At 37.1% G+C, this 12,218-nt stretch overlaps 1 protein-coding gene across 6 annotated transcripts in view; it reads right to left on the reverse strand.

Moving 5' to 3' along the window:
• TULP4 (TUB like protein 4) overlaps nt 1–12,218 on the reverse strand; it is a 149,073-nt gene that overhangs the window by 45,931 nt on the left and 90,924 nt on the right. For all 6 annotated transcript variants that reach the window (XM_088052776.1, XM_014263502.2, XM_005518430.3 and 3 more), the window contains exons 3-4: nt 2,356–2,484; nt 1,877–2,038 (exon numbers count right to left, since the gene is read on the reverse strand). In XM_088052776.1, coding sequence (XP_087908902.1) covers nt 1,877–2,038; nt 2,356–2,484 — 291 coding nt within the window. The remainder of the gene's footprint in view (nt 1–1,876; nt 2,039–2,355; nt 2,485–12,218) is intronic.

Below are 12,218 nucleotides of genomic sequence, written 5' to 3' on the forward strand. Positions count from 1 at the left end.
GTGACTGTACTGACAAGCAGAGTACATTAAGCAGCAATAGGGAAGATGCTGAAGCTACTCTAGACTAGAATAGTATTCTGTTCTCATTTGCACATATAGCAATCAGGAGAAAATTGAGGTAAGGCAACAAGCTAGTAAGGGTATCCATTTCCATAAACACTTATTTATGTAATGTATGCAACGTCCTTCCCCCCATATTGCTATTTTTAGTTTGAACTGAGCATAGTCTCTCACCCAGCACTTCTGTGATTCATATTTCCTCGTGCCTCCAGAGGCAAGTACATCTAAATATATTTTAGAAGATCACTTCTTTCCACCAGCTCTGGAGAATAGTACAAAGATCCATCATCACTTAACATGCAAACTCCTGCAAACCACATAGTTAGAGAGAGCCGTGCAGAGTAACATCAAGCTTGTGGCTGGTTTGGGTCTCTATTTCAGTGTGTTTGTCAGTAGCAGAGTCTGTAAGTCAAGCAAGTCATTTTTACATAGCTGGAATTGGCCATTATGTTCAAAAGCATTTATCTGGACTCTGAACAAGTGTTTGTTTCCTGGAATAACCACTTATGGAGCATCCAGATTAGAAAGTACAAACATATTGGCTAAACTGAATTAAAGGCAGTCAGCCACTCCAAATTAAACACTCAAGTGAAGATATTTCCAAATACAGTAGCAACAACTGAGCATCACACAAGTGGGGTAGCCTCATGTTTAAAACATAGCACTGAGAGCTATTAGATCTTAGCTTCCCCTCCTACTTCTGCTGCTTGTCTCTTTCTCTTGATCTCAAGTAAATTATTTATTGTCAAGATTTACATTTCCCTAGATTCAAAAAAGAGGCAGGCAGACTCCCTGGCTTTAAAAAGCAGTGCTGCAATTATTAATTCATTATTCTTTGCAGAGTACTCTAAAATTATTAGATGCTGCTGCAGAAATGTATATTATTGGTGCTATTATATTCCACTAGCAACTCCCAAAATAATTCTACCTTGGATGAATTTATAGTATTCTAAATTCAGTGGTACCTTGAGCCTTTATCCAGTCTTTCCATGGTGGTATAAAATGAAGGAAGGAAAACAATCCAGCTGTGATCCTAACAGGGTTTCTCTTTGCATTATTCTATGCCCATCATTTCCTTCAGCACTGAATGATACACACATACACAGCCACAGTGACAGCAAACATGTGGAAGGAAAGACCATTCCAGTCAGTTCAGCAGTGAAAGGCAAGGAACCAATGTAAATCCTGCAAATGAAACGAGCACCCCAGCTCCAGCCAGGCTGTAAATGGTGCTGTGTCCACTATCATATAATTCTTTAGAAAAATGGTAAAGAAGATTTTTTTAACTGGCTTTTTCAAAGCTCGGCAAAATTTATTCTTTTAAATTTTATTTGCATGAAGTTGAGACATCTCTTCAACACTCAATCACATACATTTGCTTATGTGAATGCAAGATATAACCACAGGAACTGCTGGAACTGCTTCTGCTGCAAGGGCAGACTGGACAAATCAACATAGAAATGACCAGTCAGATGTTTAATAGTCCAAGCTGTATATCAGGGAAAATTCATTTATAAGATAGCTGTAACAACAAATTAAGGGTACAATTAACAGATTCCTGTCTCAAACAACTAACTTTGAATAAGACTGTGTGTGAATCAGGGTGGAAAGTGATGACAGGAAACTTGCTGCACTATTATATTCACCTAATAAGCACAACAGGATTAATTCAATTTTCATTATCAGTGGGAGCAGCAGTTTTGATGGAAACTGATCTTACCAAGTGACCATTTCACTTGGCAACTTTTTAAGAGGTGTATTCTATAGCATACCCATGCAACCCAACTGACACCCCTAAATGCCCCATTTTCATTACCTGTTGGTCATCTGGAGTCCATATGCCACAGGTGATCTGACTCTCCAAGTTTATTTCTGAAGACCAGTGTCTTTGTCCGCTGACTGAACCGACCAGCACAAATCCATCTCTATAGGAGATAAGTGCCTGAGTTCCATCATGGCTCCATGTAAAGTCGCTTACCTTAACATATCAAAGACAAGAAAATATATATATATGGGCCACATAGGACTTTCTTACTATTTTAATAAAAGGCAGCAGTGCACAGAATGAGATAGGCCAAATATTAGCCCAGCTGAAGCTCTGCTGTCAGGCCTACTGGAGAAAGCACTGTGCTTGCCAGGTGTCTTTGTGACAATTCTTGCATATTCCTTTCAATAAAGAAATGTTTTGTTTTCTCCTGTGCTTTTTGAAAGGTATAAAGTACCATTCCTTGTCCTCTTCATTTGGCCTCTAAGGACCTGATCACTCTTGACTGCAAAGAAAACATGCATACCAACCTGTGCCCCACGATCGTTCACAAGCTCCACAGACCATCTGCCTTCATATTGTATCCAAACAAATATTCCTCCATCTGCATCGCAGGTTGCTAATTTCTGGAATGGTTCATTCCATCTCACCAGCACAACCTTAGAAGATTACAAACAAAAACAGCATTACTGAAACTGCATGTTGGGCTAACAGCTATTTAACAAGAACCAGTAAAACAACACTGCCAAATAAATATCATCACATTTAAACCGTAAAGATGCACAAAATAGCAATTTTCAGCCCAGCATTAGGCGCCTCTTGAGAACAGCTGGTATCATTTTGTCATGGTTGTCAGGAAATGCACAATCTCTCACCGTCAGGCCTTTTTGGAAGGCACTGAGCACTTTCAGTAAAATCACAGGGAACACTGGAGCACAGGACTCCATTATAGAAGCTGCAAACAGGAAGCCCTGCACAGATTATCCAACAGTCCCTCAAATGATTCCCCCAATGTAATCCCAGAGACTGTCAGAATCTTTGTCAAATCATTACCTCTTGCTGACTTCAAATAAAGTGGCATGCTCTGCACACAATTCAAATACTCAGATTCAAAACAACCTGAGAGTCTCAAATTATTAAAAAATAGAAATTTCATAGGAAAGTTGCTTTGCTACTGAGTGCAGAAGGAATACAAAGCAGCTTTGGATTCTTCTCTCCACAACAGAGCTATCTGAGCTTTTGTGGAAAATCTAATCAAGTCTAAACCTACCAAATTGCTTTCTCATTTTTAATTAATACCAATTTAACAAACACAGTATGTCTCGAGATCTCAGTATAAAACTGAAAAAAGCATGTCATCCGAGTGCCTGAAGCAAAAATTAGCAGTAAAACAATTTACCTTCTGTTAGTGACTTTTCCTTAAAAAAGTTCTTTTCCCAAATAGTTTTATTTCAAAAACATGCAGATATATATGGGACACTTACATTCATACACAAGTACATTCCCCCCCAGCTATTTTATTGAGACTAGAGTATGCAAACAAAGTAAACATATATTAAATACTCAATTAGTAGAGTGTTATTTCAACTACTTAATAAACATCCAGCTGTAATGACACTTTTTCATAAAACTAAATGGATAATTAATCATCTAAAAGCAAAGGCAAAATTTTCCTGAAATATGTTTTGCTGTTTAGAGAGATGGACTGATCCTCCTAAAGATTCCAGTCCTAAGATGAGCTCTAAGTAGACAGACCCTTCCTGCTTCACAAGGAAATCAGGAGTAGGATATAAATATGCATACCTTAAACCTAAACTTGACAGCTGAAGGATGATCTTACACTTATTTAGTGAGTGCTACACTTATTCAGAGTGTCAAGGTCACAACTTAAGAATGTTAAACTGTAATCAGTGGAGCTCACCAGCCTGAAGCATCAGCCCTAGAACCTTTAAACAACCACAGGAAAACCATTTCTTCATTCATATGCAAAGATTATGGGGAGAAGCAAATATGAGAAAACACCTCTCTGTTGTTACACAGCTCAGAAGAATCCCATTTGAGATTTTGCAGAAAAACACTGGCTTCTACTTTATATAACCTTGCAGCTGCACTCTAAGTCACCAGTCCTGTTTCCAGTTGGGCAAATTATACAATGCCCCTAGATAGATTATATCACACTCAGCTTTTTAAAAGGATTCTCAGGTTGGAAGAACAGTTAATAAAATATTCCATTATAGCAATGCAAGCAGATGCATTTGGTTGGAGGTTTCACTCTGTCCCTTCCACCTAAACAAAAGTAGCACAGATTTGTCAAAATTTTGTTTTCATTTTGGTATAAATCCAATGCACAGAGCCATAATTTCATTCATCCTGAGGCAAAATGCAACAATGACATGAGTTTACTTGCCAGCAATACCTAACAGTATTATGAAAGAAGTAAAGATAAACTCAAAGATAACACTGAAAAAATCTTCATCTTTAAAAGCTGGGAGCTGCTAAGGCTAATGATGACCATTAATGAGTGGAAAGTACTTATCACCACTAAAACACTGATCTTTAAACACTTAGACACTACTCATGTTTCACAGATCATACCAAATGAAGTCTCCATCATACCAGAATAAATTTCTAGACAAAATTTAGGGAAAAAAAAAAAAAGAGAACTAGTTGTTCAAGTAACATGAATGCTTTAGCAAACACCATAAAAAATGCTACTACTTGACTTAAAATTTCCCTGTTTAGTCTGGCAAAGATTTGAGATAAACACACAATTTTACAGATCAGACACACAAGTTGACTTCATAATAGTAATTATGGGCAAAGTGACAACAGTTACTTTGTTGTGTTTTGTTTCTTTTCTATTTTAAATAGGAATCTTGTTAAAACTTCAAAATTTTAATTCAGATTCTATAAAACCTGTCTTTTGTTTAGATTTGATAAAACATCCAAGAGTACATTTGAATGTAAACAAGATTAACTAGAGCCTCCATCCATCTCAATTAGATTCAAATTAGTAACTTCTGAAATAAACTCCTTGCTCTATAATCAGAAATGAAAGCAGGACAATGATTTTTCTATGCCTTCTGATAATAGCTTCATATGGAAGCAAATTTGTAATTTGAAAATTCAACTCATTTAAACACAGAGCAAATGTTATTTTACAAAGTAATTTTAAAGACACTGCCGTAATTTACACTTAACATCTGAGTTCAGGTGCTGAGTCCACAACTGCTTTGAGTATTTCCAATTTCATTTTAGACACTTAACACACTGAAGAAGAGATAAAAAAAGGATTGCCCTAAGTATTAAGATGACTTTTGGCTTTTCTGTTGGCTCAAATGTAAAGTATATGAAAACATGTCCCATTGATAACCCACTTAAATAACACATAAGCTTGAATTACCCCTCTACAAAGAGGAATTTTACTGCTAACCCATAAATGCAAAGATATCATTACTTTCACTAACAGCTTCAACTCACACAGGACTCATTTTTACTTCTGCCTTTATGGTCCTCTGTTTTCTACTTAGCATCTTCACTCAGGTACTGAAGGTCTGAACTGTTTTATCTTGTACTCAGAAGAGAGAGAATGTTGGTACACAAAATTAAGTTGTCTCTGGAATGTCTGGGGTCCACACAGCCTTTCTATATTGTCTAATTATTTTTGTTTATTTGTTGGTTGGTTGTGGGTTTTTTTAATTCTATAAAAAATACAAATTGTGGTCGTTCTACTCTTAAAAAAAAATGTACCACAGGTATTAATCAGCTTCTAAAACACTGTCTCAAACAGGATATGATCTCTCATGAATAAAATCTGGCCTGAGATATTAAGTACAACGTAAAGGCCAACAATTTGCCCCTAACCAAGATGCTTTCCACAAAGCTGTGAGCTTTTGAGTCAGTCTTGTGTTTTCTTTGAGCTCCTTTTTATACAATGAATAGTGGTAGAAAAAATTGTTTAAAAAGTTAATCATTCAGGACCTTCAACATCTCTGGCTTAACTGGCAACTTGATGTTTAGGAATTAAATTTAATTAATCCTACATGTGCTAAACTCTACCCAAGAACTTATTGCATACTTTAATGCTGCTAACAATGTTATTATCTACTTAAGATTTTAGACAAGAAATCTTGAGTAACTGCAGTTTTGGAGTAGCAAGTGTGTGATTTACAGTAACTGATCTCTTCCCAACAGAAACCAGGTTTAGTAATCTAAATATACTACATGCTATTGACACTTTTAATATTTTTTTCACATTTTCTAACATAACACAAGACCACTAAAATCCAAAGCATTTGGAGAGCTTTTGTTATTCCTAATTTCAATATGGTTTTTGAAGGAGATAATTGAAAATATGACACCAATCAGTTTTGCAAGAGCGAAACTCCTTAATCTAGAATACCACACAAGCGTCATTAGTGAAATCTTATTTCTGTACATACAGTACATAATTGCCAGAGAAGCAAGGGAGAAATATATACAAAAAAATAAAAGGGGTAAGTAACTAGGGCAATTAGTTCCTAGAGCTTCTTACCAAATTTAGATAGATTTTATTATGGATATACCGTAGTGAGTCACAGTGACTCATTTTTTTAAATCTCTGATCCTCAATCCATTTTTCTGGGGAGAGGCATATGCTCTAAAGATAGAGGTCTTCTCCAGCATTCATTTTCACATATGCTATGGAGATGCGCTTGCACGTGGACTGCCACAGCAACAGAGAGCAGAGAATACTCCATGCCAATGTTTGATTACAGCACGATCTGCAACACCTGAAGAGCCATGTTCCTGTATCTGGCATGAGCATTTCTGCAATTACAAGTCAAGCTGACATCTTTGCAGGGTGCACAGGATGTGATGCATTGTAACTCCATATGGAATGGCTGGCCTTTCCCTCCCCAGATAAATCATACTACATTTCTAATGCTATTGTAAGTGAAATAAGTCCACCCTCCAAGCAGTGACAGCACAAGACCTAACTGTCCCTAGGACAGAATAAGGAAGGAGATTAGGCTACTGCCTACAGTAGCAGAGTACAGGACTCAGTCTATCCAAAGGCTTCCTTTGATCCTACGCTTTTAGGAAAGTGCTCAACTTTTTAAAGGAACATATAAAGGTTGAAAGAAAGCCTTGACAAAAGGGAATGGACAACCTACCTGGAATCACAGAGCATCATCTATTTGCTTGATCAAGTAGTCCTGTTATGCAACTCCCTAATAAATACATTGATCTTTACTCATGGTTAAAGTATGGATAAATACGTGCATAAAGTAGGTGCAACATACTGGCACACATTACAGTTTATTAATGGACACAGAGCTGAAAAAATCTGTGCGTGTATCTATCAAAGAAAAATGTGTGTGCAGTAGGGAGCACGAATGGAACACATGTACAAGAACCAAAGAAAACAATGACCATCTTTACATGCTACTGTATTTCAGTGCTCCTCCCTCCATTGTACAGAGAGATACAGCTACACATATATACAAGTGTATATACATTACATACATATAACATGGGTATGTGCAGGAATACACATCCCCATTAATCCTAGAGGAACCTGTGCCAGCTTTGTACATTCACTAGTTAACTAACTGAAGTTAGTCAACTGAAGTGGGTTTCTGTAACTAAAATATAATTTGAAAGTTGGAACAAGCGCCCAGAATAAGCAGTAGAGTTGTAGTTAACGAGTTATTGCTTCTCACTATACTTAACCAATATTTAGTTCTAAATGGTTCTGCATATGTTTAATTCAATGAAACATTTAACTGTCTTTTAAATGCTAATATTTTTTAAATGAAGGTTATCTGAGTTTTCTCTCTCCTAATTTCTCATGCTGCAGATTGTTAGCAATTGTTCTTACTTTCACCTTCTCTTATGACCTTTATTTCGTGCCATTACAATAATGTCAGGATAATTCTCTCCATTCAAACTAATTCAATCACACAAAGAGCACCAAGCAAGCATTTCTCCTACTAATAACACCAGACAAAAAAGCAGCAGATGCAGTAGACAGTGAGTTGGCAACACCCATCTTTCCTATCCTCCTTGTCTTCTATTGCATTCTCTGATGATACACTCCCTATCTCTCCCACACCTGCAGAGCTCTGACTTTTTGTTTCCAGTGACGTTACAACTGGATGGAAGTGCCTCATTTGCATATGGAGCTGTCACTTTTCTAGGTATGATACCCATCAAAGAATTATTATTACTAAGAAGAAACTACTACTATTAATAACAAACATTGTGTTGCAGCTAAAGAATGGCAAATCTATAATGGCATCTATGTTTCTTGAGAAAAACTGCCAACTCGCAATAGGGGCTGCAGATTACAGAGGGAGTAGAGGAACGGCAAATGAGTTCTGGGAGACAGAAACCACCACCCAAATTCTTCGTGCTTCTCTAGTCTAAACAATGAAAGTGAGCTATCCCCCTAGAAGGGCTGAAGCAGCCTCCAGGTATCTGAGGAACAGAGGTCATGTAATATCCCTATCCCTGCCTTGGGATAAGCTTTGGTCAGTGGTGCCCTCCACCGAGGGCACGGCACCTGCTCACAGCCCCCGGGGGTTTGGCTGGTGCCACCGGCACAACTTTCCACTGACACTCGTACATCCTTTATCCCAGGATCCTACATTTTCATTGAAACAAGTGTATTATTCTGCACCTGCTGTCATCTCATTTGTTCTGCTCTTTGAAAAGGAGTTTCAATTTTTTTTATTTTTTTATTTTTTTTTAAATTTTTTTAAGCTTACAATCTGATTTCATGGTATAACATTGTCAATAAGCTAAGCATGTCACCTGAAGACTTAGCCTTGTCCTAAATTAAATCCGAGGTAAGGCTGGACCAGCAAGAAAGTGCTGACCTTAATGAAGATGAAAGGACCGGGTCCAGACCTGTACCTTCCTCTGACCACGGACTTCTCTGTGGCTTTCATGTGAAATTCTATTGCAAATTCCAACTCAAACACCTCAGGTTTTTAACCTGAAGTAAAGTACGATGTAGGGATACATTAGAAGCTCTGTGCAGTTTTTCTGGATGCACTTGCTCTAATTTTTTCTCCCCTTTCTCCTTGGTGTTTGTTTTCATAATGCTCAGGGTACACACCAGGCTGACAAAGACTCAGATCACCTGTGCAGCTGCAGAAAGAGAAATGTCCAGGTAGGAGCTGGACAACAGCAGCAACCCTCTGAGTACATGCAGGGGAAGCATTCATTCTCCCAGAGGTTACTCATTCTGTGTGAGCTCTGTGAGTGGCTGGTAGCCTCTGCAAGTAACAGTGCAGTTGCTCACTCACTGGGAAGAATGTTGATGCTCCCCAGCAAGTTTTGTGTATTTACTTTGCAGATGAATGACAAACATACCTATTTTTAAAAGGTATCTTCAGGTTGGCATCCAACCCACCACATGTACCTATTTTTGAAAGGTATCATACGGTTAGCATCCAATCCCCAATGGATACCAGTCTGATCTTTAAAAGCTTGAGGAAATGATTTTGACAAATGGCAAAATAAAATATTTTGAGAACTGCTTTGAGGAAGGAATGTCTTTAGTGTAAGATGCTGTCTTAAAAATACCTAGACTGTCAACATCTCACTGAATACATTTAGGGGCCTTGACAGTAAACTGCCAAAATGAGGACTCAGAAAGGCTCTAAAGCTTTACAAGTCTCCTTACGTTCCCTAAGTGATACACTTCATTTCTAGAAATACACTCTCTTCAATGGCTATTAGTCCCAAGGATTTGCCACATAACCATTTTATTTGTTCACAGAACACAAAATGTGTTACATTATTGCCTACTTTAGAGAAAAATATGCCAAAGACTCCTCATAGGTACCAAACAAGAATGAATGAAGTGGCTCACAGTTCTAAAGGAATTACACTTTTCACTTTGGACTTACCATATTTAATTGTGACTTCAGAGAGCCACAGTTCTCTGTGGGGATATTAAAAACAACCCACACCAAGAGAAATTAGCATCATCCGAAGTATATCCTATCCATATGTTTGGGCAGCAAATTTGACAGGCCAGAACAGAAAGCTGCATGTGAGAAAAATAACAGGTGATATGAATCTAACATGGATGAGAAGATGTTGGTATCCAGCTACATGTTTTCAGTTAAGTAAGTCTGTTAACTATTCCTTCAAAGGCCATTAAAGAAAATAGCCGGTTATAATGTGAAAGAAAATAATTAAGGCATGAAAAATTAAGATTTAGTCACCCATATGCACAAGATAGTTGCACACTATTATGTTCTTGGAAGGGAAATTGGCAGAGGTCTGCTCTTCTCCCATCTTGCAGACAACAGTGTGACAGTGAGAAGATCTGTGGTGTCCTTTTGACTTCCTTCCCTTCACAAGTATTCTCAAGTCCCAAAAGCTCTTTCACAGAAAAGACAGCTGTTTCCACAGGAAAATAATTTTGAAGTTATGCCACACTCAGCTCCATTGAGGCAAATTCCTTTATAGGATGCACATTACTACCACTGTCTCTTGTCAATGGTCATCCTGTACTTAGGCTGCAAGATATGTCTGTTTAATTGCCCATACATACTCCCTATAAACGCAAGGGCAAGTCCAAGTGAAATAAAAATAAATCAAAGCTGAATGTTGGTAAAGATCAGCAAAGGATAAAATAGTACTTTCATCTCCTTCCTTTGTAAGAAAAAGGCTTCACTTCATTGTAGTTCCCATACAGATAAAACACCATAATAAAGAAAGCAAAGACAACTATTCTAGCTAAAGATGAACAACCATTTTGCTATAAGATCAAAATACCAGGAACAATATAGTTCCTCCTCTTTCTAGAAAATCACTGATGAGAACCCTTAGGAAAGGTTCATTCCTGTTAAAATAAGACACATGCAATAACTCTGCTGAGCTGGAAGTTCCTTGGGTTTGAGCATCTACAGTGGAGTATTTTCCCACAAGAAAAAAAAAAAAAAAAAGCAGTAGATTTAAAATCTCTGGTATTTAGTATACATTAACTTAAAAGTACATGAGCCTAATGCTCATTTAACTAACATCTGACAAAATTACATTACAGATGGTATAAATCAGGACCATTTCAAAAACCTCCACATTTACATTCCCTTCTAGACTGAGTATGAGAAGCCCATTCTAAATGAACCTCATGCTTTAAGAAAAAAATAACACTCACTGACATCCACCAATGCCCAATCAGTGCTATATGAATTCAGAGTCCATGCACACCTTTGTTAGAGATTATGGGGAAGAAAAAATCATACCGAAACACCCCAATCATAAAGCATATTAAAAATACTTACTATCTTTTTTTAACCTGGCTAAAAATAGAGAAAAATATTGGATGCAAGATATAGAAACCTTGTAAGAGAATCTGTGGGTTTTCTTGACTCTCTTCCTTTTAAAAATATCCAAACTGAAGGAGCACCAAGTGATTACATAAAAAAAAAATACCCAATATCACCCCCTAAAAAAACTCCAACAAAATTAGAGAAAAAAACCCAACAACAAAACAAAACAGAGGAGACAGGTTAAAAATAGACACTGCTGAAAATCATTCCAACTCAGAATCAAATAGCTCTACTCTACTTTCTAACAGCAGCTACTTAGGAATTCCTGTACTATATTCCCACCTTGTAAATGGAATCTTGTTCAGAATACCTCCAGGGCAATGTATTGCTGGAAAAACCAGCAAACTGACCATGACAGACACACTCTCCCTTATACTCAATCTTCCCAATTTGATAGCTAAAAATTCCTGATCAAGTGTTCATGTAATAGTGAAATATAATTTTTTAACTTGACATACACATATTAATCACAAAAATTATTCAAGAAAGAAGAGAAACTCTACTAGGAAATTTTAAAAGATAACTCTTAAATATAACATAAATTCTGTTACATAAACCTGTGCTAGTTAACAAGAGGAAGGAGGTAACACAAGTTCCTCACTTAGACTCTGGAGTCTATTCTGAGAAGTGCCAGAAAAATAATGGTGTCTCACGACCACACACAGGATCTGCCCATATCGAATACACTGTCTATCTCAAATATACCAAGGTGACAGATAATTTTTTTGCTCATCAGATATTCAAACTCATACAGCACAACAATTAAGTAACATTATTCCAGGTTTCTGGATATCATCATTAGCATTTGTGGTGAACATTTTATAATCAGAAGCTGATCAGCGACTCTCTTCATGATTTTACAGGTCAGACTACAATTTAGCTTGAATCTGATTTAGCCAAAATCACTGTAAAGGTCCACCAAACAAGTCTTAGATAGAACTTGACTGCAGCACAAAATTTGCACAAGCCCTCTCTAAGGAGATGAACTTCACTCTAAGAGATACAGGAAAAACTTGATTTTTGTCAGCAATGTAAACAGAAAAGACCTTTAAATTCAC

This window comes from Pseudopodoces humilis, chromosome 3, assembly GCF_049639895.1.
Source record: "Pseudopodoces humilis isolate 2021_Gansu_Grassland_sample_001 chromosome 3, ASM4963989v1, whole genome shotgun sequence".
NCBI classification, from domain to species: Eukaryota; Metazoa; Chordata; class Aves; order Passeriformes; family Paridae; genus Pseudopodoces; species Pseudopodoces humilis.